Source organism: Crocuta crocuta, unplaced genomic scaffold, assembly GCF_008692635.1.
Source record: "Crocuta crocuta isolate KB4526 unplaced genomic scaffold, BGI_CrCroc_1.0 scaffold205, whole genome shotgun sequence".
In the NCBI taxonomy this organism is placed as follows: Eukaryota; Metazoa; Chordata; class Mammalia; order Carnivora; family Hyaenidae; genus Crocuta; species Crocuta crocuta.
Genome location: NW_027530644.1, coordinates 3,888,039 through 3,915,233, shown reverse-complemented (window position 1 = coordinate 3,915,233; position 27,195 = coordinate 3,888,039). Strand labels below are relative to the sequence as shown.

Sequence of the window (27,195 nt, the reverse complement as noted above, 5' to 3'; positions counted from 1 at the left end):
GCTCGGAGCCTAGAGCCTGCTTTGGAGTCTCTGTCTCCTTCTCTCTCTGTCCCTTCCCCACTCATGCTCTCTCTCTCAAAAATAAATAAACATAAAACAAAAGTGTGTGGGGCACCTGGGTGGCTCAGTCGGTTAAAGTGTCTGACTTCGGCTCAGGTCATGATCTCACAGTTCATGGGTTTGAGCCCCGTATTGGGCTCTGTACTGACAGCTCAGAGCCTGGAGCCTGCTTCAGATTCTGTGTCTCCCTCTCTCTCTGCCCCTTACCGGCTCATGCTCTGTCTCTCTGTGTCTCAAAAATAAATACAGCATTTAAAAAATTTTAAAAAACACAAAAAAACCCCCAAAAGTATGCTTAGGGACACTTACTTGGAGAGTAGATTATTAGCCCCAAAGATATTATTGTTAGAGAGATTTGAGTGGATGGGGGGTGGACAGAAAAGCACCACACCTTCCCATCTTTTTCATGATCCTCCATGTATTGAAATGATGGAAGTTTCTTTTTTTGTTTAAGATTTTTCAGTGTTTTTTATTTATTTTGAAAGAGAGAGAATGTGAGTGGAGTAGGGGCAAAGAGAGGGAGGGAGAGAGAGAGAATCTCAATCAGGTTCCATGTTGGTAGCACACAGCCTGACTTGGGACTTGATCTCACAAATCAAACCTGAACCAAAATCAAGAGTTGGGCACTTCACCAACTGAGCCACCCAGGAACCCTGAAATGATGTTAGTTCCTAATCAGATAAGCACGTGAACATGGGTCATACAGTTAACTTATTGGAAATCAATAGCAAATTTGCCTTTATTTATCCAGTTTAGATCTATCCATGTTACTTTTCTAATTAATCCCCCAAATAAAGCTAAAAATTACTTTCTAGTTTTTTAAAAATATTTTTAAACTTTTTTTTTCATTTTTGAGAGAGAGAATGTGCAGGGGAGAGGCAGAGAGTGAGGGAGACACAGAATTCTATGCAGGCTCCAAGCACAGAGCTCTACTGGGGCTTGAATTCATGAACTGTGAGATCATGACCTGAGCCAAAGTCAGACGCTTAACCAACTGAGCCGCCCAGGCTCCCCTTAGTTTTTATCATTACAAATTTAGTGAAACAACTACTAGCTTATTGGGGATGGGAGTCAATAAAAGTAAAACACACTTGGTATTATTTATGTTCACATTTTATGGAAAATTCTACTTCCTTTAAATCCTAGAAAAATGGAAATCTGGTTGCAGAATGTGCTGGGTTAGAATCCCAAGTTTGGTGAAGCTGCTTAAAGTTTTTTAAACTCAGCTTCCTAATCTGACTTGTGAATAATGCGCAAGGTTATTGTGAGATTAGAGATGGTATGTGTCAAATACCCTGCACACGTTAGCAAGGTATATGGAATTGTGTGCCAATTTGCTCTGCACCTGCGCTGTATTAATCAGGATCCAATAATCTCCTGGATACAGTCAGTACTACGAAAAATCTGATCTGATAGAAATGTGTTGTTGGTTAAATATATAGCTCATACAGAATCAATGCCAATGTAATGCTTAACCACCATCCCTTTAGTATACTTTTATTGACCAAAATGAGGCAGCAAATGATAGAGAAGCTGTGACTATGAAGCTAGATGACAATCTGGGCCAGTAGAGACATAGGCTGGGACGTAAACCTTGGTTTTGCATACTTTAATGGCAAACAAGTAACCTTTTCACTACTTCTAAAAAAGTGGCTAGAAAGTTTTGGTTTTCTTAAAGAACAGTGATAATCTTTAGTTTATTATCTGCAAAATATGATTTGTCAGACACAAAAATGACCTTTTTCTTCCACAATTGAGTGTTGTACACTGAAAAAATAATGGTGTTTCTGTAACTTCTTTTCAAGGGCTTAGCATTTTCATTTAGCTGATTAAAATCTATTGTAGATGATAATTATGCCAGCTTTTAAAAAAATCATTCCAACAGTCAAAAATGATTTTAAAATCTTTAAATGGCTTATACCAGATTTTTATTTCTCAGAGGGTTTCTACTTATGGAAAATTTGCTTAGATTATTCTCTTTTGTCATATTCTTAGTAAATGTTAAATCAATGCAAAATGGGTGGATTTGTATTTCTAAAAATAACTTCCTTCTTTCACAGGAAGAAGAATTAAGGAAGAGTGGGGAAGCCAAATATGCCCACTTGAGTGATGAACTTCATGTATTAATTGAAGTGTTTGCTCCACCTGGGGAAGCTTATTCACGAATGAGTCATGCATTGGAAGAGATTAAAAAATTCCTGGTTCCTGTAAGTGTCTTTCCCTTTTCACAAAGATGTTTCTCATAAGTTTTTTAAAATGTGTCTTTGATATTCACTGACTTTCTAGGCAGAAAGCCATATTGCAAACTAATTATTTATTGAGTTGGTAATAAGGTAAAAAGAAATAGAATACAATAAACGTTTAGCATAGGACCTGGCATGTTGTCAAATAATGATGGTTTGACAGTGTCCTCAGTAGATCACATGCCATGCACCAGTTCATGGTTATGAAGAATAAGATAGTTAACACAATTATATATATAATTGAAGTTGTATACTTTTCTCTTGCGTCTTAATCACTTGGTAGTTGACATGTATTATTGGCAATTATAAAGCAGGTATAATGGGAGGGGAATGATTAGATATGTAATATTTGTAACAAGACAATGTTATTTGAAAATATCAAATGTATTCTTATCTGACATTATGCCAGCTGCTGACTCATTGAAAATAATGAGTCATGCCAAATAATCAATATTAATAGAGCCAGACATTTGTTGACATCAAACAAAAATTGGAAAAGTAAACTCACTCTGCTCTATGAGAACATCAGAGAGTGTTATTTAGTAAGGCAGCAAATTCAGGATTGCATATTGGATAGAATTCTCTGCTGATTTTCTAAGAAATAGAGAAAGGTTAAATGAATGAAGCTTTTATAAAGGTTGACAATTTAGCATTCTAGGAAGAGGTCATTCAAATAGAAATCTTGGCATCGGGCTTAGAGCTGGGAATAGGATAATTGGAATAGAATGCTGAGTAAAGTTTTCTGGAGTGCCTGGGCAGAAGTATTTGGCAGAGGAGAAAGACAGTAGCTAAGATTAATCTGTTCAGTGAAGAAACACTGTAGATTTCTAAGGTAAGCAATAAATTCAGAGGAAATGGTGGGTAAGATCCATTGATTGGCAGTGATTTTGAGAATGGGAAAAGAGAAAAAAACAGTTTCAGAATGTAAAAGCATCAAAATCTAACCACATAATATATTTCTATTCTCAGTTTAAAATTTTCTCTTAAGACAAGGTTATAGAGTAATCCCATACCATCCTGATTGTTCCCTAAGTTTATATGCACACAGAACTTCTGCACAATTTATTACCTGGTGCTTATCAGAACACCTTCCTAAACAGATCCCATATTTCATAAGCATTACGATGCTATGTTCTGTCTTCCATTTACCTCCAAACTAAATGCCTAGTGCTGTTGACTACACAGCTTTCTTGTAGTTAGTCAGATCAGAGCTCCAGTGGTATAGGTAGTATAGAAAAAGGCTAGGACTACCTACCTATATTACTAACTTATTTCATGCTTATAGACAAATAATATAAATTCTCAGAGCTTCACCTGATTCATCTTTAAAAAGAAGATAATTATAACCAACTGACCTCTAGCACAGTTTTTGTGACTATTAAGTAGGGTAATGTATACAAAAGAATATAGAAAATTATCAAGCACTATATAAATGGATGTTTTCAATTTCTTTTATTGTTATAGTAGATAGAATGTTGGGATGATTTTTTGAAGTGAAACATGTAAGATGATACTATTTCATTGCTACATATTTATAGGTCCTAAGTTGTAGGCTAGGTTAACCCTATTTTGCTATAAATACCAGTATTACATCTCACTTACCCTTAGACCTTGTGATACTTGTAATCATTTCATTTATAACTTCTCCACTGAAGTATATACTCTACGAGGACAGGGCTGGTGGTGTCTGTCTTGTGCTCCCATCATTTAGCATTGTGCACGGCACAGCAATTATTTGTTTGAGAGTCTGACTGATGGAATGCCTGATTGATAGGCACCAGGAGTGATGCAGATATAAATAGCTATTTGGGTCAAGTTGGGGGAATAGCACCCCACAATTAAGATTCTCTCTCTGTACACATCCAGATGAAGACCAAAATTCCCACGTTGGCTAGAGTGGCCTGTTCGTGCTTATCTCTGGGATTTTATCTCTGCCTGTCCAACTGCTCACTTTCTGTGCTCCAGATATGCTGGCTTCTGTTCATCCTGTACTCCACGCTCTCCAGGCTCACTCTTCACTAAAGCCTTTGAAGATTCTTCCAAAATACTGACACGGCTGTCATTCAGGTCTCAGCTCACAAGTTAGCAATGCACGAAATTCTCTCCTGACCACAGTGTCCAAAGTAACCTCTCTACATTTGTACAACCTTGTGAATATTTTGTTCACAATGTCGCTGGCCACCTGATTTAAGACTGCAATTCACTGTTTTGTTATGCTTTAGCCCACTTCACCTACTTCTTTTCCTCATAGCTCTTATAAACTCTTATACACACACATATATATTACTCATTTGTTTATTGTTGGTTTTCCTGCTAAAATATAAATGTCTTTAGGGCAGATATTATTGTCTAAATTCACTGCTTTATTCTCCTATTCTGAACACTACCAGGCACATGGGAACAGTTAGTAAATATTGTTTAGGGGTGGCTGGGTGGCTCAGTCAGTTAAGCATCCAACTCTTGGTTTCTGCTCAGGTTGTGATCTCACGGATTCTGAGTTTGAGTCCCACATTGGTCTCTGCGCTAACAGTGTGGAGCCTGCTTGGGATTCTCTCTCTCCCTCTCTCTGCCCCCGCCCCACTCGTGCTGTCTCTGTCTTACCAAAAATAAATGAGTAAACTTCTAAAAAGTTTTCTAAAATAAATAAATAAATACATATTTTACATGGCTGAATTCATGATGGAATGAATAAGCTTTAAAAAAATAAATAACTCTTCTAATATCTCTCAATGTTACATTAGCAGATTTTACGATCAGTGAACGTCAATCTACTTGATAAATTTTCCCCATTTGCCTTGTTTGCCTTAGCACCAGGCAAAGGATGGCGATTGTCTGCTTCATCTTTCACCACAACCAGAGGAGTCAAACACGTACAACAAGTTCCCTTGTTATTATAAAAAATTATTTGGTGATCCAGGCCTCTTTTGACATTTGATATTAAAGTCTAAAGAGATGCTAACATATCAGGACATTAAAATTTACAAATATAGTAGATGAAGAATTATAACCAGTAAGAGGCATGCTAGAACTACCTAGAAAGCTAGTGTAGCCTAAGATTCTGGACTCCTACTGCCATCTAATTCCTCTACAAAATGGATTGTCTTTTCATTGTCAGAGTTCTTATCTTATCTTCCTTATCTACCTTAACATTTCTTTTCTTTTTTATTTTTATTCTGAGAGAGAGAGAGAGACAGGGTGAGCATGAGTGGAGGAGGGGCAGAGAGAGAAGGAGAGAGAATCTGAAGCAGGTTCCATGCTCATTACAGAGCCTGACATGGGGCTCCATCTCACAAATAGTGAGATCCATGAGCTGAGCCGAAATCAAGAGTCAGACGCTCAACCAACAGTGCCACCCAGGTTCTCTCACCCAGCATTTACCCAGCTTGCCCTACTTCCAGAGGTTGTAATTGTCCAAGACGGCTGATTTTAGAACATACTCTTCATGAAAAGTCTGAATGCTGTAAGATGTTGTAAAGTAACAGTTTTAGTACTTTAAATGAATTGTTAAAAGGCAACATAATTATTATTGCCTTGGGAGAAAATTTCTTACTTGTTGTTTTACATCCAGTCACTAGTCTTATCAAAACAAGTGGGTGGCAGGTCAATAAAACATCAATAAATTGCATTTTCCTAATTTTGAATCTCTGATACTTTGAGCAGATAGTCTACTGAAGTTTTCATTTATTGCTAATTTTTCTTACAAATACAGATTAGGCATATTAAATTATTTGACAGATAGTGACAAAAAAGATATGAAATCCTAAACTGATATATGTTTCAATAATGTTCAGGTCTTTCTCTTCCCTTATAGTCTGTAAAGGGGCAAACAAATGCTGTCCTTATTATCATTATTATATTTTATACTTTCCATTGTGTTCAGGCACTAAGACCACCATGTATGGTTGGGCAGGTTGTGCCTTGCCCAAGGCTTGGAGACAACATTTACATTGTAGTTTATGAATGAGAACCCCTTGTTATCCTTAAATACAACTTCCCTTTTTCCAATCCTGGTCATCAGATTTCCTTATAATAATGACACTGTATTTAACAGTTAAAATCACCTTCAAATGAGTTGAATTAGGAAGTTTTACTAGTGCTTAGTAATGAACTCGTGATTGAAGCATAATACATTTTCTCATAATTAAAATTTACGAAGTTTCAGCACATCCTGCTCATTGAATGTATGTTTATTCATTCATATTTTCTTTTTCTTTTGATGTTTATTTATTTTGAGAGAAAGAGAAAGAGTGCACAAGAGCAGGGGAGGGGCAGTGAGAGAGGGAAAGTGGGAGACTCCCAAGCAGGCTCTGCATTGACAGCAGCGAGCCTGATGTGGGGCTTAAACTCATGACACATGAGATCATGACCTGAACCGAAGTTGGAAGCTCAGCTGACTGAGCCACCCAGGTACCCCCATTCTTTCATAGAAAAGATGAAAGAACCGGTTTCCATACAAACAGGACATTAGATTTATATCACGGATAACAAATAGATTACTTTGTTACCAGTTCAAGAGTTAGCTGTTGACAGAATTAAGAGATCACAATACTCATTTCTACTAAGACTGGTCATGGCCTCAGAATCTTTCTCAGTGCAGTATGCTAGACAGCACTATAATATTATCAGAACTGACAGAATTTGAAAAGTTATTTGTCAGACCTGGAATAATCCTCTAATGATCATCATTAGAGATATGTATCATTTAATGTAAAAGCATTATATATACATGCATACATATATATTATGTTCAGCATTGGCTATAATATATTGTGCGTTAGTAAGAAAATAGAATATATCAAAACAATTCACATAGGAAAAAATGCATCATTCCAGGTTATTTCTTTCTTACATCAGATTGGATGTATGTCTTGGTGACAGTAGTGATTCTCGAAATGGGCCAATTAGGGTATATTATATCATTTCTGGTTTGAGATTAGAAACCTGTGTAGGAAACCTCTCAAGACTGTGACTATGGAGGAAAAGTAAATTCTTCCCCTCTTTATAATAAAAGCAAAGAGAGGATATTCTTGCCTTCTCTTCCTCAAAGACTATAATCCTAGCTCTGACATGGGAAAATGGCACTGATTGCTTAATATTAACAATCATACAGGAAAGTAGATATAAGGAAAATAGAAAAGAAAAGCAGGGCATTTTTCAGTATAGGAGATAGATGATCTAAACTTTCATGCACTGAAAAAAATTTATGAAATTTTGAAATACTATAAACCTAAGAATGTGTCACTGAAATTCATGTTATAATTCGATAAAAAGTGAAAATTTGGTCACAGTCTCTTATGCAAGTGAATATGTAGGAAAAATGATGTATTAAGTAAAAACCTACCAGTCAACAAAAGTACCATTGGTAGTTGGCAAGACCTATAGACAAGGTGGGGAATAGCAGGTACATGTTCCCTGGCTGATGACAGTCGTTCAGCATGTATTGCAGCAACATCCTACAGGCAAGATAATGATAAGTAAGAGAGTAAAAATTAAAATTCAACGCAGAGAAGGAAGCAAAATCCACACCTGGATATCATTTCTTCATTGTTATGGTTGCTGTTAAAATGTTGTGAAGAGATTCCTCAGATTGCTCTCTTCAAAACCAGTTAATTCTTTTTTCTTCCTCATAATTAACTATATTCTAATAGTGTGGGAACTAATAGCACTAAGCACAAAGCCACATATATTTATGTAATTATTATGTGCTCAGAAATGTTTCCTGTAGTGCTTTAGTACTAGGATCATATTCTGATTATATTTGGAGACATTTATAATCATCTAACATTGAATATTCTTATCTAATAAGTTATAATAGATAATATAGACCTATGACTTAGAAAATAATTAAAATTATTACTTGTTCTTAGAATTTCTATTATATAATTAATTATAGTAATATTAATTATAATAGCATATAATTAATTAGAATACCACTATAATAACGTAATTTATTATTGTTGTTGTTGCTGAAACCTAAGGCCATTTGTCTATTATTAATTGATTGGCATCACCTGGAAGACAGATAAAAAGAAGAATGGATAACTGTTTGAGTTTGATTTTCTACAAACCCTAATACAAGTATCTTCTTACTATTCATAATACAAATAATCAAATGTTCACTTTATGAATCTAGGGTCACGATGTGATCATCTCCTTTCTATCTTAAAAAAAACAATTTGTCACTAATTATTTCTGGTCTTATTTGGTGTTAGGGATCTGAATTCTCCAAAGCCACTCTTTTTAGGAGTTATTATTGTTTTTTAGATGCCCAGCATCCTTCTCTTGTTTCTATCACCCCTTGATTTCATCTTGATGATTTACTTCTTCCCCATGAACTGACATTAAATCACAAGAATTGCTTTTGCAATTTCAAATGTAGTCATTAACATGAAGGCTTAGCAACATCCTAAGGTTATTTGTGTTATTAAAGATCTGTGGTTCCTAAGGATACAGGTTTAATCTCCAAGGCAAAAATCTTCACCTCTTAACTTCATCTGATTCTAATAAAGGAAAATTTGTAGAGGATCAAATTGAAATTTCATATTATAGTCAGAACATTTACTGAACGTTAATCCTACATTTGTACACAAGTACATAACAAACATGCCAACACTGACCTGCAAATACTTTATAGATGGAAGCAACTTGAAAAGACTCATGACTTTTGAAGAATTTGGTACCAAAAAAAAGGAATTGAGGGAGAAAAGTAGCTCAAAAATCAGACTCTGTTAAATAAAGTATATATTTTTTAGCTAAATAATTTAAGTAATATCAATGGTCTAATCAATATAAGGCAAAAGATTTGTTTCAATTCAATTCGATAGTTATTTCTGAACATCAAATATATGTTAGGCAGGATTCTAGGAATTTGTGTTATACCACTCACTGTCCCTGTGGAATTTAAGGAAACTACTTTCAAAATTTAAAAGATAAATATTATGGAGACATATTTAAGAGAGAATGGGAAATGGGAGACCAGATTGGATAATAAGGACAATATGGACAGTAGTAATGACAGACCAGGCAATGTTGATCAAAAAGAAAATGTTAATTCTAGAGTCAAGAAAAATGAGAACTGTTTTCTAAGAGGGCTTCAAGATGGTAGTGTAGGAAGTCCCTGAACTCACAGCCTCCTGTTGACACAGCAGTTTTATCACCACATATGGAATAATTTACTCAGAATAATACCTGAAACCTGGATGACTGATGCCTCTAACACCAAAGAGTGGTGTTAAAATGGATAGGGGAGGCAGAGACATAGTCTTGCCAGGAAAAACTCCATAGCAATCCACAATTAGGAGAGATCTCAAAAATGCAGACCTATTCCCTAAGAAGCAAAGTGCTTTGCTCCACATCAAGCACTCCAATCCCTAAATTTTGTTCAGGACACATGAGCCCCACAATACATACAGGATTATGTCCCAGAAAACAGTAGAACCATAGGAAATGGAGAACCCACTCTTAGAGGGCTCGCATATAGACTAACTCCTCCCAGGACTTAACATAGAAATGCAAATTGGATCAGCACTTGGACATATGTGAAGGACAATCACTTCCTAATCTTGGGGTGTCTGCTGAAGAAGCAGGAACTTGTTGGAACTCTCTTTGGGACGGAGACACTAGCATATGCTATTTTTGTGATCTCATTCTAATGATGGCACTGGCAGGTAGAATTTTGGAAATTTCCTCTAGCGTGTTAGTGCTGTGAGATATGGTTCTTGGAAAAGATAAACAAAAGTGACTAACTTTTAGTTAGACTCACCAAGAAAAATAGAGAGGACTCAAAAAATAAAATCAATTGTGAAAGAGGAAAGTTACAACTGTATCACAGAAATACAAAGGAGCATAAGAAACTACTACAATTATATGCCAACAAATCAGATAAAAAAATGGATAAATTCCTAGAAACACGCAATCTTCCAAGTCTGAAACATGAAGAAATAAAAAAAATTTGAAGCCAATTTCTAATAAGATCAAACCTGATCTCAACAAACAAAAGTCCCAATATCAGACAGTTGCATTTGTCAATTCTACCCAACAATCAAAGAAGATTTAATACTTATGTTTCTCAAATTCTTCCAAGAAACTGAAGAGGAAAGAATGCCTCTAAATCTAAGTTTTAAGGCCAGCATTACTCTCTGATACCAAAACTAGATAAGGACACATAAAAAAAAAAGAAAAAGAGAAAGGAGGAAGAGAAGGAGAAAGAAAGAAGGAAAGAGAGAGAAAGACAGAGAGAGAGAAATAGAGAGAGAGAGAAAGAGAGAGAGAGAGAGAGAAAGAGAGAAAAGAGAGAGAGAAAGAGAGAAGAAAATTACAGGCCAGTATCCCCAATGAACATAGATGTGAAAATCCTCAACAAAATATTAGGAAACCAAATTCAGCAATACATTTAAGTGATCATACACCATGATCAAATGGGATTTATTCTAGGGATGCAAGGATGGTTAGACATCCATAAATCAATCAGTATGATAAATCATGTTAACAACAACAACAAAAGATAAATATCATATGACAATCTCAATAGATGCAGTAAGAGAATTTGACAAAATTCAGCATCCGTTTGTGATAAAAACTCTTTACAAGATGCAAAGTACCTAAACATAATAAAGGGCATATGTGGCAGAGTCACAGCTAACATCATACTCTGGTGAAAAACTGACAGTTTTTCCTCTAAGATGAACGAGACAAGGATACTGGCTCTTGCCACTTTTATTCAATACAGTATTGGAAGTCCTAGCCCCAGGAATAAGACAAGGAAGTGAAATAAAAGTCATCCAAAACAGAAAGGAAAGATAAAACTCACTATTTGCAAATGACAGGCACTCTATATAGAAAGACCTAAAGTCTTCAAAAAAAAATTAGAACTAATAAATGAATTCAACAAAGTTGTAGAATACAAAACCAATATACCGAAATCTGTGACTATTATATACACTAACAGCAAGCTATAAGAAAGAGAAATTAAGAAAACAATCCTATTGACAGTTGCATTATAAAGTACCTAAGAATAAATTTAACCAAGGAGGTGAAAGACCTGTACTGAAAACTATAAGACACAGATGAGGTAAATTGAAGACATAATAAATGGAAAAATATTCTGTGCTCATAAATTGGAAGAATTAATATTGTTAAAATGTTCATAATACCTAAAGCAATCTACAAATTCAGTGCAATCCCTGTCAAAATTCCAACTGCATTTTTTACAGAAGTTGAGGAAAGAATTCTAAAATTTGTAGGGAGCTGCAGAAGATTTCAATACCCAAAGCAATCTTGAAGAAGAATAACAAAGCTAGAGGTATCGCACTCCCTGATTTCAAACTGTACTACAAAACTTTAGTAATCAAAACAGCATTGGCATAAAAACAGATAGATAAGTGGAATAGAATTGAGATACCAGAAAACACACACACACACACACACACACACACACACATATGGACAATTTACAACAAAGGAGCCAAGAATATCCAGTGATGAAAGGATAATCTCTTCAATAAATGGAGCTTGAAAAACTCAACAGTCATATGCAAAAGAATGAAACTTGGCCACTGTCTTATAACATGTTCAAAAATTAACTCAAAATGGATTAAAGACTTGAATGTAAGATCTGCATACACAAATTCCTAGAAGAAAACATAGGTGGTAAACTTCTGACGTCAGTCTAAGCGACATATTCATGGATCTGACTCCAAAGACAAGGCAAACAAATGTAAAAGTAAATAAATGACAGTATTTCAAACTAAAATAACTAAACTAAAATTTCAAACTGTGCTCTGCACAGCAAGGGAAACCATTATCAAAATTAAAAACAACCTGCTAAATGGTTGAAAATATTTGCAAGTCAAATATACAATATCTTATATAGAACTAATCTCCAAAGTATATAAGGAACTCCTATAACTCAACAACAAAAAACAAACAAGCAACCCTATTAAAAAATGGACAGACAATCTGAACAGACATTTTTCCAAAGAAGACATACAGATAGTCAATAAGCACATTTAAAGATGTCAAACATCACTAACTGTTAGGAAATTCAAATCAAAACCTGTGAGATATAACCTCACACCTGTTTGAATGATTATTATCAAACAGACAAGAAATAACAAGTGTTAGAGAGGATGTGGAAAACAAGAAACCCTCCTACACGGCTAGTGGGAATGTAAATTGGTGCAGCCCCTATGGAAAGCAGTATGGAGATTTCTCAAAATATTAAGAATAGATCTACCATATGATCCAGTTATTCCACTTCTCAGCATTTATCTGAAGAACGTGAAATACTAATTGGAAGAGATACATGCATCCCTATGTTTATTGCAGCGTTATTTACAATAGCCAAGGCACAGACAACTTCAGTGTTCATCCATGAATGAATGGATATAGAGAATGTATTATATGTATATGGAATACTACTCAGCTATAAAGAAGAATGAAATTTTGCTTTTTACAACAACCTGGGTGAACCAAGAGGGTATGATGCTAACTGAAATAAGTCAGATGGAAAAAGACAAATACCATAAGATTTCATTCATATGTGGAATCTGAAAAACAAAACGGATGAACAAAACAATACAAAAACTCACAGATAGAACAGATTGTTACCAGAGTGTAAGGATGTTGTGAGGTGGGCAAAATGTGTGAAGGGGGCCAATTGTATGGTGATGGATGGTAATTAACACCTTTGGTGGTGATCACTTTGTAATATATACACTTATCAAATTACAATGTTGTATACCTGAAACATATGTTATATGCCAATTGATCTCAATTAAAAAAAAGAAAAAAGAAAAGAAAAATCAATTGCTGATGAGGAATACTACCATACAGACAAGAATCAGTTATTCATTGAGACTGAGAGATCCAAAAGAGAGAGTTGGGACAGGGGTCTGATGTTGATGACCCATAGTTAGAGTCTATTTCATAATGAATATTTTTTAAATGCAACAAAAAATTAAAGAATAGCATATTCTAAAACTGATTGTTTTTGCAAAATCATGTATTTCTGAAATGCATCTTCAACTTCTGTTCTAGCCATTAGTTTTTACTTCTCAAACAGCTAATTTTGCAGCTACATAAGACAAGGTAAGCTTATTTGGAATTGCTCTTCTTTGATTAACTGATCTCATTTCACTTTCAGCAAACTGCAATGGGAAATATATTGACTTATGTTGACAATATTCAAACTAGATATCCAGGGAACTTGGAAGAATCCCTACTCTTCTAGGAAATATATCTTCTATATCATCTCTAATCTTTGTTTTACGTCCTTTGTCTTTCTGTTGCACTCAACCTGTCTACATAGTGCATGTGAGGATGCATATACAGGTGACCCTTGTACAATGTAGGGGGAGGTGTGTCAACTCAACCCATGTAGTTGAAATTCCATATATAACTTTAATTCCCCAAAAACTTCATTACTAGCAGCCTACTGTTGACCAGAAACCTTACTGATAACATAGTCAATTAACACATATTTAGTATGTTTTATATACTATATACTATAATCTTACAATAAAGTAAACTAGAGAAGAGAAAAAGTTATTAAGAAAATTATAAGGAAAAGAAATTACATTTATATGTACTGTATTTACCAAGAAAAAAATTACATATGGAAGTGGACCTGTGCATTTCAAACCCATGTTGTTCAAGGGTCGCCTGTACGATTCCTTAAAGGACAAATAGAAATGGGTTACTGGATGGTCTGTCCTCAGTATCATACAAATAGGAATTGGTTTTATTTTTCTATAACTACATCATTCTCCCTTTCTTATTCATTACCAACAGTTTGAGCAAATCACAGCTTTCCACTCATTCTCCTACTAAAAGAATCTTAATTTATACAATTTTAAGTCCAGTTAGTTCCAACTTATGATTTCAATTTCAAGTCCAATTCAAACCTCCACTCCTCCCTGAGTGTATAGCTTGGGAGTAGCAGTGGGAAGGGAGGCATGGTCTATGCATTTATCTCCTCCCACTTTCTCCATGCTCCAGCTTCTAGTGCTCCAGAGCTTTGTGAATGGTCTTGGCAGGTGAGGTAGGCAGTGATAGGCAATTAGAGGAACATGGGCTGTAAAACTGGTCCTCTGGTAATCTGGTTAGTTTGGTTTGGTTCAGTCTTATTTCAGTTATTTTCCTCTGATGGGATTTAGGGATGGCAGACCAGCATTGTTGCATTCCTCAAATAACTTGCCTTCTTTTCAGTTAAGTGATGTCTGGGAGTATCACAGGGATCTAATGTGCAGTCCTTTCTCTCAGTGGTGTCTTGATGCTATTCTACCATCTCTTTGCTTCCAGTGTTGCATGTGAGCTTTGTCCTGTGTACCTAATTTCTTGGTTCTCTCTGAGAGCTTGAAGAATTATTTTACCTTGTCCTTGGAGTTGAAGAATTTTACCAGAATATGCTGAAGATTGGCTCTTTTCTCATCAGCCGGGCCTGGAAATCAGTAAGCTTTTTTCATTTGGCAGTGGCATAGGTCTTCCTTTCATGGAAATTATGTCCCTATTAATTGTATATTTTCTTTTCTCTATAATTTTCTTTTTCTTCCTTGGTAATTCCTACAGCTTATGGCAAGTCTCCTGAATCTTTTTTTTTTTTTTTTCAGTTGTCTTTTCCTATCAATTTGTATCCTCTTATCATTTTGTTCATGTGTCTATATGGTCTTCTAAGCCACAGATTTAGGATTTAGCAGTGATGATGCTGTTTTCCATTCCCTTGAATTATTTAGATGGAATCATGTAGATATTGCACTTACTTTTTGTTTTGTTTTGTATCTTTAGAAAAAACCATAACTGTATTGGCTTGCAGAGTACTGGATTTCTTGTACTCACTCCACCCCCACACCCAATAAAGGCCTGTGCTACTCAGTTCTCTTACCTAGGTCTCAGAGAACTCAAAGCCACTCAGGCACATAAGCTTCTGAGGGTCTCGGCCTTTATTTCAGCCAACATATGCTGGTATGTTACAGCTGGTAAAGAAAGAGAAAGGCTCTGCATTTAGATTACTGTCTTCTCAGGATTACTAAGGTCTTCCACAGTTAGTTTAATGAGTTCTTTTTATATTTAGCATGTGGAAGAAAGCATCTAATGAATTTTATAGGTGCCAGAGATTGTAGCTTGAACTCTGTGTATCATGTGATAGTTCCAAGCTGAGTATTTTGTTTTGTAATGAATCAGAAATTGTGTATTTAAAATACGATATAAAAAAATATTTCACAAGAGAAAAAGCAGGGTATTCAATGAACATGTATCCCTGTAAAAACTAGATACACAGTCATTTCCATATGCTTTATACAGGTGTTGTCAAGATAATATGCACAAATACTAGTGAAGGCCTTTCCTTAATGGCAGAAATATTAAGATAAACCTGTTTGGGAATTCAGAGTATTCACATAAGTGATAAATGTGTCAGTAACCATTCTTATTTGCCATTAGTTGTCAATTATGAGTGTAATATTCATTTTACTATGGTTTTCAATAGAAAAAATAAAATGCTAATAGCTTATTTCTACTCTCTTTGTGTATACCTTTTACCAGAGATTTTTCTTTTGGGAAGAGACAGCAACATTTGTTTAGACTCTGTGACCTGCTAGGCAATCTGGTGGGTAGCTTATTGACATTACCTTTTGTAATCCTCATAACAAGCCTAAGGGTGCATTAATGCTTATGAGGAGGTTGAGGCTGAGCAAAGTTGTGTAGCTATATAAATAGCTTGAGTAGCATGGCATAGCGAAACCCACCTGACGATAAAGTCTTATTTCTCTCACAACAGCACACTGTTTTCCACATCAGACAATAAAAGAATAGAATGTCTAAGATTTGATCCAGTTAGACCTCTGTAATTAATTACAAAGCTGTTAATAAGTGACAAACTACATTTGAATAAAACATAGAAAATATCACCTTTTCATAGTTCCATTTGGTTTTTATCATCAGGGGTTTTGAGTTTCTAATTCTGTGTGTGAGTGTGTATGTGTGTTAGTGAGTGTGTGTGTGTGTGTGTGTGTAAACTAATCACTTATGGTACTTCTATTTATAGAACCAATCACTTGTTAGCAATATTATATAACTGTGTAAACTTGTTTCTTTTTAGAGAAAATTGTTTTGGAGATTCTTGAAAACTAGTTTACTCCTAGATTGTTGCCATTTTCTAGATGCCCTTTGTTTTTTTTTTTACTTTCTTCACTTTCTCTGCTCTGAAATTAGGAGTTCTAGGGTTTGGCTGCCATAATATGGAACTTTACATTACTCCATTATAACAAGAATAATAGAATTTTAGAATATGAGTTATTTCAACCACATCTTTGATCCCAGAGTCCACATTCTCCAATTAGTATTTATCTTTGTTTAGGTCAAAATAAATTTTGAGCACACAGATTCATGTAATAATTTTATCCAGCCTTATCAGCCCTATTAGCAAGGGCATTTTGAAGGTGATAGTGAACATCATGTTCCCTCATGAGTTCCATTTTCTCTTCTCTTCTCTTCTCTTCTCTTCTCTTCTCTTACTAATCTTTGTTTCATTTGATAAATTGGAGAAGCTTTATAAAGACATGTTACCAGCAAGGGTAGATTTCAGGATCAGAGTGAGATTCTTTTCAAAGTGAAAGAAGGACCCCCAACAAGTAGAAGTGGCCAACTATTCTCCCTAAACCCATATTCAAGCTTTCAGGTAGGACAGGGTTTTAGGTTAAATTAGTCCTCATGAAAAGTACAGACATCATCTTATCCCAAACATATTTTTATTTTTTAATTTTTTTAATTCAAATTCCAGTTAGTTAGTTAACATATAGTGTAATATTAGTTTCAGGTATAGAGTATAGTGATCCAACACTTCAGTACAACACCCAGTGTTCATCACAAGTGCTTAATCCCCATCACCTATTTCATCTAACCTCTTACCCACCTCCCCTTTGGGAACCATCAGTTTGTTCTCTGTAGTTAAAAATCTGTTTTTTGGTGTGCTTGCCTCTGTTTTACCCCTATGATCATTTGTTTTGTTTATTAAATTCCACATATGAGTGAAATCATATGGTGTTTGTCTTTCTCTGACTGACTTATTTCACTTAGCATAATATTCTCTGGCTGTATGTCATTGCAAGTGGTGAGATTTCATTCTTTTTTATGGCTGAGTAAATATTCCATTATAAATATATACCACTTCTTTTGCATCCATTCATCAGTTGATGGACACTTGGGCTCTTTCCAACTTGGAAAGAGCTATTTGGCTACTGTTTTTAGTGCTGCTGTAAACAACAGGGTGCATGTATCCCTTTGAATTAGTATTTTTGTATTCTTGGGTAAATACCTACTAGTGTAATTGCTGTATCATAGGGTAGTTCTATTTTTAACTTTCTGAGGAACCCCTATACTGCCAAACATATTTTTAAATGTGAAACACACCTGCTGTCTAAGAAATGAATAAAAGTTCATGTGTAAGAAATATTTTTTTACTCAAAGAAATATACTGAATTACTAGAATTAACAATTAGTGAGTAAGTGCACAAATTTCTGATATAAGGAGAGTAACTCTTTCTCTAGAACCTAGGTTCCCTAACCAAAACAGGGCAAAACACAAGTCATACCTATAAGAATGATAATGTCAACCTTAGATCCTATGAGCAAATAGTCAACTTTAATTTATATGAGCAGAGATCATCTTCTTTTTTCCAAAAATTCTTCATTTAGATACTCTGCTACCCTGGAATTAAATCCAACCCAGAAAGCATTCTCTCTGTTTAAGCTTTTCTCCCCACACTTATAGAGACACATTCATTTTAATCGTAGAGCTGGGAGGAATTTTTAAATTCAGGGCAATTAATAGGTTTTCAAAACAATTTAAATTTTAATGGTTAGGAAGAAAATAATTGAAAATTCTTCTTCTTCTTTCTTTTTTTTTTTTTTTTTTTGGTCTCTCCCCTAAAGGAGTTTCAGAGCCATGGGGTTCCAAACGGGGTAGTTTGAAACTACTAGTGGAATCCAGCCCTCATTTTATCTATGAGGACACTAAAATCAAGCATGGTTATCTGAGCTGTCCAAAGTCAGGCAGCAAAAGATGAATGGGGCAGATGCCTTCTTAGGAGGACAACTATCAAAATATGAAGGCCCAACTGCTAAACATCTCTCATGTTCTATTGGAGAGGACAAAACAAGTCACTTGCAGATGGTAATGGTTGGAAATTTGCATTAGGTTTCTCTGTATTTAAAGTGTGCTAGATGCCTATTTCTTATCACACAGACAACTCTGGACTTACTCTCTTTCAGTGAGCATTTGCAAATATCATTTGCAGTGGCAAAGCGGGCACAGTTTTCCCTTCTCATTCTTAGATACTTATTAATTCAGTAATATCTTCATAAGTCTGTTTTCCCTAGGAGCTTCTTCCTTATTTCTTCTTTCTTATTTTCATGGCCCAAATGCACTGTCATTGGTGAAAAGTACTTTGCAGTTGTTTTAAACATAGGTAAAGAATATGTGACAGAGCTTTTATGGTAAGAGTAGGAACATTAAAATAACATATTTTGAAATTATACGTTGCCAGGCATTCTAAGGAATACTCTTTCATCTAACAGCAAGCTGATGCTCCTTATATTATAATCTGGTCATTCTCACAGTGAGTAGTAACGGTTAATAATGCAGCTTATTAAGATATATTTAGAAAGTAGACTGCAAAAGAAAAAAAAAGGATTGACACAATAATGCGTGCATACTATTGGTTATTCTCAGGAATAAAATCAAAATGTCATTTGAAATGCCCACTTTGGAGTTTCAGGGTCCTCTCGCCTGGGTAACAAAGTTATAGGTTTAACCAGTATTCCATACACTATGGAGAAAGTGGTTCTATTTCAGTTGGACCCTTCTGGGTAAAGTGAAAAGTGAGTCACTCAGATTAGATCAAATAAGATGAATGGAGGGAAGGGCATAATAATAAAATATGACATATTTTTAATTTTATATTAATAGTTATTATGTTAATACAGTTAAACACACACACAAACACATATGGAGAGAGAGAAAGTGAGAGGCAGGCTGACAGACTAGGGGCATATTCTCACGGACATCTTCAGAGCAGGAAAAATAGTAATACAGTGTCTTACAAAGGACTGCATCCTGGGGGTCCCAGGCAGTGTAGGGTCTCTTGAGAAATATCTTCAGCATTAAATGATCCACTTATCTGCATGTCTGTTCATTTCTCAACTTCTTCCCAACTGCTGTCTCTACCTACCGCCCTTCTGTCTTCTTCCTGTACATCACAGCTTCTACTCACTTGTGCTTTGTGACTCTTCCAAACTTTCTCTGCTCACTCCTGGCCTTTTAGACCTCTCCTTTGGGCTAAAGCTCCCACTGCTGCCTTTTGTTCTTCTTCTTATATTAATCTGTGATTATGGATTCAAGGCGAACAGCTTGGAAAATTGGTTTAAATATCAAAACACTTTGAAATAACTGTAACTCTCCTCTGCCCCAAATTTTACAGATATAGTGTTATCATAAAGTATTAATTTCTTCATTTTTTCCTTCCTTCATTCTTTCCTTTCTTCCTTCATTTTCTTTTGTCTTCTTAAATTTCACTGGAGGCATTTATCTATTTTTGGAAATATTGGGAAAAAAATCTATGCTAGTCTAATAATTAAAACATAGCACAATATTATAGTAACTTCATACATGTTGCTACATTTGTATGATTTTATCTGAACTAAAATTTTTTAAATTAAAAAAAAATACCATGAGTCCTATTTTCCTTTAAAATGTATTCCAGTTAAAAATACATAATGTTGGGGCCCCTGGGTGGCTCACTTGGTTGAGCATCCAATTTCAGCTCAGGTCATGATCTCAGTTTGTGTGTTCAAGCCCCGCATTGGGCTCTGTGCTAACAGTTCAGAGCCTGGAGCCTGCTTCAGATTCTGTGTCTCCCTCTCTTCTGCCTCTCCCCAACTTGTGCATTCATGTTCTCTCTCTCTCTCTCTCTCTCTCTCACTCCCTCTCCCTCTCAAAAATAAAGAAACATTTTAAAAAATATATAATATTTACAGATCTTAGTTCATAACACTATCCCATCCATTTAATAAATATGTATTAGGAATTATTTGATAAATTGCCCAAATAAGTTTATAATGGTTGATATTTAGAAATTAGAAATATGGATGAATGTTTGATGATGCTATTATGCAGAGATATTGTCTTTAAATATAGGATAGAGAGGCAAGAAAAAAATGAAATGTCTGAACCAGGAATACTCACTTTATTCTATTTGGTTTTATGGACTCAAAATCCACCTTTCAAAAAGATGAAGTCAGGGTTAGACTGGTTATGGGGTACTTATGCAGCTAGGGACAACATTAAGAATTTGGAGGGAAAAAAAGATAAATATATGAGGTGATGGATGTGTTAATTAAGTTGTTAGGGGGATCTTTTCACAATATATACGTATCACATTATAGACTTTAAATATATTACAATTTTGTAATAGTGATGAGTATACCTCAATAAAGGTGGAAAAATAAAGTAAACTTTATGTTGTTCATAAGACAAAAAAAAAAGACAGAAAATTGGACTGTCATATCATGTGATATCAGATGGACTTTGGCTTCTTACCACATTGTGTCACTCTTATTTTCTCCTGCCATATAGATCCCTGATCACTCTGAGATCACTTTAAAATCAGATGAAACTTCCAGATACTCTGCCCAGAAAAATGCACAGGCACATTAATATGTGACACAAAAGTCCAGGGGATTCACATTCATGGATCCAAGATTAAGAGCCTTACATTAGAAGCATCAAATTCTTAGTACTGGAGAAGAAAATATAAAAATGCATGACTAACACTGTATTAAAATGCTAAATTTATTCTATATTAGAAAATTAAATGATCTGTATTGAAAAGCACAGGTCATTTTGCCTCAAATACCTGAAGATAATCATAATAGAAAAGTAGGTTTTCTTATAGTCATCTTCTTAAATGAATGAATTTTTTATCTTCCAATGAGGTAATTTCATCACCAAACTGTAATTCATTACTTTTCTCACTTCTAAATTTCATTTTAAGCAGGATACAAGTACCATATCAATTATAGTACATTAGAATATATTTCACCTAGAGATATTTTTCCCCTAATATCAATCATGAGATTTTGTCTGATGTAGCAGGAATAGGATTTTGTATAGGCTGAAAAACTATGCAGCTTTACTTTCTATTTTCAACTGACCCTACACTCATAAAATCAGGAAATGTAGCTCACTAGAAAAAAATAAACAAAAGGTTAAAGAAACTTGACTGCTTTTTATTTATTACATTTTAGCTTAGTTTATTGGAGTCACTCAGATTTCTACTGCCAATCGAAGCGATTCACTAAATATTATCCATCAAAATATCAGTAGCCCTGTGTCTCTCTACTCTCCCCTACCAAGAAAATGCCTTAATATTATCGAATCTAGGAAAAAACTTTACCATAGTCCAGAATATCCTTATCTGTAAATTCTACCTGTTATTCCTTTCTGATATGGGGGGAATAACATTAATTGTAGAATATTATAGTGGAAGAAATGCTCCCTCATATTGGTGGCCCAGGTGACCATTTTTAGGATATAAGATTTTCCACTAGCCCATGTCCAGCCAATCTGGAAAATACCCATCCTCCTTCACTTTTGTGTTCTCCATTAGCACGCATTGGATATGCAGTTAAAGGGGAAAAATGTAACTGCAGGAAATAATGTTGATCTGCAAACTGAACATCTCTCCAAATCCCACTTGATTTTTATTGTCTGAGTTTAAATAATCAGAGCTTGAGAAAGATTAGGAAGCCTGATCTTCGGGCCTCCTCCCAGGCCTGGTTCTGGGCCTTACCTGCAGAAGTCTGGAAGCTGGGCCCTCTTACTCTTTTCAAGTCCTTCAGGCTTCTGCACCCATAAGGGCTGTGATTGATATTGGGGGCAGGTCTTTCAAGGGCCCTGAAACTGGCTGCTTGTACATAGCAAACCCTAACCCCTCATAGATGGGTATAGAAAAACCCTGCGAGCCTCTGTGATTTTCTTTCAGCATTTCCCCTTTATTTTTTCCATTTCAGTTCTAGAAAGTCAACCTTTTTCCAAGCAGCAACAAAATTTAGCTCACCTTCCTCTTCATCCAAGTGCTACGACAACAAATCCTCCAAAATATACATTGATATTCAAGATGACATATATAATTCAATATACTGTGAAACATTAAAAATATCTAAATATTTCTAGGTATCCAGATGTTTCCCCATTTGCAGAACAAAATGTACACATATTTGACTAGAGACTTTTTTTTATCCTGCTGACAGACTCTATTTTTGTCTAAACACCTGTGTGGAAATCTGCTTAAGTGGTTTTCTTTTGAAGCACATTTCTGCCACTGCTGTTTGGCTCATTTATCTGTTATTTATGTTACGACTAGAATGTCAGAATCACTTGAAAGCTAGACGAAGACAATGATTTCTTAATTAATTTTTTTTAGATAACTCCATGTCTTAAAATCACATTGGCCAATTAAATTCCTCAGAAGTTATTTTTTAAATAATTCAAAAATTCAATCACAACAAGTAATAATAGGCTGTTAATTTCAAGGAAGAAAAAAAAAAGTTTATCTTACAGAAATAGTCCATCTATTTTCAGAAACTCTAATTTGATCAGTATGCTAGTCCAGAGCTAATATGCTCGAGAGAGGTATGAATTGACAGTAAAGTGCTATTTGCACACCCCTCTATCTTCTTTTCTCCCTGAAGCCCAGCCTTCTGAAGTCAAAAGTCAGAGGTTGAGGGGGGAGGTGGCTCAGTTGGTCAAGCGTCAGATGCTTGGTTATGGCTCAGGTCATGATCATATGGTTCGTCGGTTTGAGCCCCACATCACCTGCTTGGGATTCTCTTCACTCTTCCTCTCTCTCTTTCCCTCCCATGCTTGCTCTGTCTCTCTCTCTCTCAATAAATAAATAAATAAATAAATAAACCTTAAAAAGAAAATAACATCAGAGCTAGGTTATACTTTACAAGCTCATGCTGCCTGATATTACTGCATACACTGTTGGCCTAAATAAATATCGATTGATGGAAGCAGCCTCTTTGCAATGTGAAAAGGTTGAAAATGTTTAACTGAATTTTTACGTTTGCCAGAAATTCTTCTACAACAATATATGTATATGATATGTTTAGGTTTCTAAAGAGCAACATGATTCCTCCAGAGCGCCGCCATAGCATTAATTTTGTTACAGTGAACCATAAATGATAATCTTCTTAGCTTCACTCTTGATTTTTATTCCAAGTGAATCCAAGAGGTAATGGACTGCAGTACAAGGGGATTTGATACTTTGTATTGCAGTATATTCAGAAGGAAGGAGTACATTTATGTGTCTATAGTCTATCTTTAGATATCATTACATTTCATAAAGTCAGCTGGAAAACAAAATTAAAATTGGCCATCCACAGGGCACAGTATGGGATTCTTAACAGGTGTATTAATTTATGGAAAAGCATATATAGTTAGGTATAAAGGAAGAAATAAACTGTCCTCAGGCTTACTTTTTACAATATTGCTAAGATTATCATTCCAATTTAGATCACAGGTGTGGTTATCAAGAAGAGAACTTTTACTAGGATATATCAGGGCCCATATACAGGCTTTCACATCAAAATGTGTAGGAGGAGGAGGGACCTGTAAGGTTCTATAGGTCTGTGCCTCAGTCAGACTAAATTAGGGAACTTTCTTAATTTAGAACGAGTTAGAACATCATTTCCCATAATATTCTGTGGTGCATTCATTGTACACTGTGGTCTGTGGGAAAAGAAAAAGTGAGAGGGTCCCTGTGGTCAATTAAATTTAGAAAATATTACTATCTGTAATACCTTTTTAGAGATTCATAGCCTCAATTACCATTTGAAAGCCTCTGAGTGGTCCTGAAGTAAAGAAGTCGAACTAACTTAAAATAATGGCATTTACCTCATCCTAAATTTTTGTATTCTCAGGTGTTCACTTAGATTACTAAAATGCCGTTGTTCATTTTTTTCATAACATATCACATCAATATAAATGCCATAAATTTGTAATAACCTTAAACCACGGCTTCATCTCATGTTCTACATGTAGTCTCATGGAGCCAAATTGACATGGAATCGTCTCTGCTTACACCAGTGCCCTGTCCAGCCATGTTTACAACCATGTTTTATTTCACTAATAAATAATAACCAACTTAAATAATATGTGATAATTAACAAGTCTTCTGTTATCTTTGTGAGAAATAAGAATAGAATGATTAATAGGCTTAGCTTGAGTCATTTCTCTTTAATCATGTCTGGTTCCAGAAGAACAGACCTAGCCACACCTTTGATATCACATTTAAAATGTAAGTTAGTTTCCCTTTTGATAAGCTGAAAATTTGGCTTTCAGAGTCAATATTCTATATAGAGAGCAGGTGCAATATATATAGGTTGCACATCTGATTTGTATACAGTGGGCCTATTATTTTATTACCACAATCTGAGAGTTACCTGGCCTAAATAACTGACATTACTATCTAATTTTTGTCACAAAACAATTATACGGTGACGGATGGTAACTAGACTTTTAGTGGTGATCACTTTGTAGTGCATACAGATGTTGAATTATAATGTTGTACACCTGTAACTTACATAATGTTTTATACCAGTTCTGTCTCAATAATAAAAAATGAGTCATCCTTATATGAAGGGAATCGGTTTTTAATTAAAAGGAGATTTTGAAGCAAAAAAGAAAAAAGACAATTGATAATGAAAATGATCCTTTTTGGTATACATCCTCCAAATGTACTTATTGCAATTTATTGACTGTTTCCTAACTGTTAAAAGGGACCCACAGATTTTAAGTCATGCTGGGAAATTTAGTGAATCTTCCACAACATAGTAGCCATACTTTTTATTTTATTTGAAAGGTAAAATTCACATGCAAAGGTAGGTAAACAGACACCTTTGTGAAACCTTGACATTGCCAAAAAAACAAAAATAAAAACAAACAAACAAAAACCCTCCCCGCATCTGCAGCGCATGGTTTGGGAATGACTGCAATGGAGCAGAGATTTGGAGGCCGCCATGTTATTTTATCTATGTTAGAAGAGTTTCCTGAGAATAGTCTTTAATATGCCCGCAGTTACAGCCTCATCTCAAGCTGATGGTAAGATGCCATCAGCTTCCAGATGTCTTCCAAATTTTACCAAGACAGGCATCTGAAGGAGACTATTTACTTTTACTACCATTTATCATCCCTACCAGTTCTGTAAATCAGTGATAACCAAAACTGTGTCAGTCCAAAGACTAGCTCATTTGAACTTAACTGTAAACTTTCAAAGCATATGGTTATACCTTTGATTGGCAACACAATAGACCTGCCCTTCAGATTCTGCCAGAAATTACAAACTCAAATACTCAGCTGCTCAATTCCTATCAAAACTTAGTTGTGAGACATAATGTTTACTGGAGATTGCCTATGAGATATGCTTGCCATTAGATCATAAATAAATTCATGAATTACATTTCCTAGGATATTTTCCATGGATCAGAGGGTCTAGGAGGTACTTGTTAAAGAAGAACACACACACACACACACACACACTTTCTGCATGATCACATTTCCCTACAGACTGACATTTTATAAGATAGCCCTATAAAAGTTGCTGTTGTTTTTATTCCATGGCCTTCACATAGCCTATTTTCAACATAGTAGCCAGAATGATCCATTTCAAACCAAATCAGACAATGTTAATCCTGTGCTCAAAGCCCTCTGGCTCCAAGGCTTTCTACTTCATGCTGAATAAAACTGATAACTGATGGTGGCCTACAAGACCGTACATGAGCTGCTTGCCCCATAGTTTCTCTTCGATCTCACATTCTATGAGTTTCCTTTGTTCCTTCTGCTTCAGCCACTCTAACTTTCTCACCTAACCTTGAGCAAGTTAGCCTTCCTCCTTCTTTAGGACCTTTGAACTGGCTTTTTCTGTGTGGGAAATCTGTTCCCCTTGATTCAGCATTGTAGATTTCCTTATTTTTTTGCAAATCTTTGTCCAAATGTCATTTTTTTTCCCAAAGAGTGCTTCCCACAGCCTTACTTGAAACTTCATCTTGCTTCCCCTGATAACACTCCTGATTTCCCTACTCTGTTGTATTTCTTGGCTTATCTTTTTATACAGTGTTCATCACCTTCTAAACTGCCATGTAATTCGCTTAATTAGTGGGTCTCTTGTTTGCTGTTTGTCTCTCTCTACTATAACGTAAGATCAAGTGATTTCTGTCTGGTTTGTCCATTGACTATCACCAAGTCTAAGAAAAATGCCTGGCTCATAGTAAGCACTCAGTAAATAATTGTTGGATGAATCAATGCATGAAAGTTTATTGTAGGTCTGTTGTCCCAGCATAATGTAATGTTCACCTTATTGGGAACTTAGAATTTCTCTCAGGTTTCTCCTTATCCATGACAATTCCCACTTCCAAGTTAGGGACTGATGTGAGTCCAGGGCAAAACAGTAGTAAACTCATCTCCAGTTCCAGTGTTGGTTCCAATTCTGGTCTTCTTCCCCTATCTGCATGATACTTTTTAGAACCTTCAAAAAATTGCTTCAGGCTTTCAGTGGGGAAAAACAGTGTGAAATGTGCTTATTACATCTTACCCTGAGCTAGAATCTCTCCAATTTCTTCTGATTTTCTTCAGAATCTCTCCAATGCTATTTTTACTCTTTACCTCATTAAGATTAAGGCTCTAATGGTGCCTGGGTGGCTCAGTCGTTTGGACCTCCAACTTTGGCTCAGGTCATGATCCGGCAGTCCATGAGTTCGAGCTCCGCCTCGGGCTCAGTGCTGACAGCTCAGAGGCTGGAACCTGTTTCAGATTCTGTGACTCCCTCTCTCTCTGCTC

General features: G+C 35.4%; 1 protein-coding gene across 3 annotated transcripts in view; it reads left to right on the top strand.

Moving 5' to 3' along the window:
• The window catches only part of KHDRBS2 (KH RNA binding domain containing, signal transduction associated 2), a 572,791-nt gene that overhangs the window by 302,268 nt on the left and 243,328 nt on the right, over window positions 1-27,195 (top strand). For all 3 annotated transcript variants that reach the window (XM_077769102.1, XM_077769101.1, XM_077769104.1), the window contains one exon: window positions 2,121-2,267. In XM_077769102.1, the coding sequence (XP_077625228.1) occupies window positions 2,121-2,267 (147 nt within the window). The remainder of the gene's footprint in view (window positions 1-2,120; window positions 2,268-27,195) is intronic.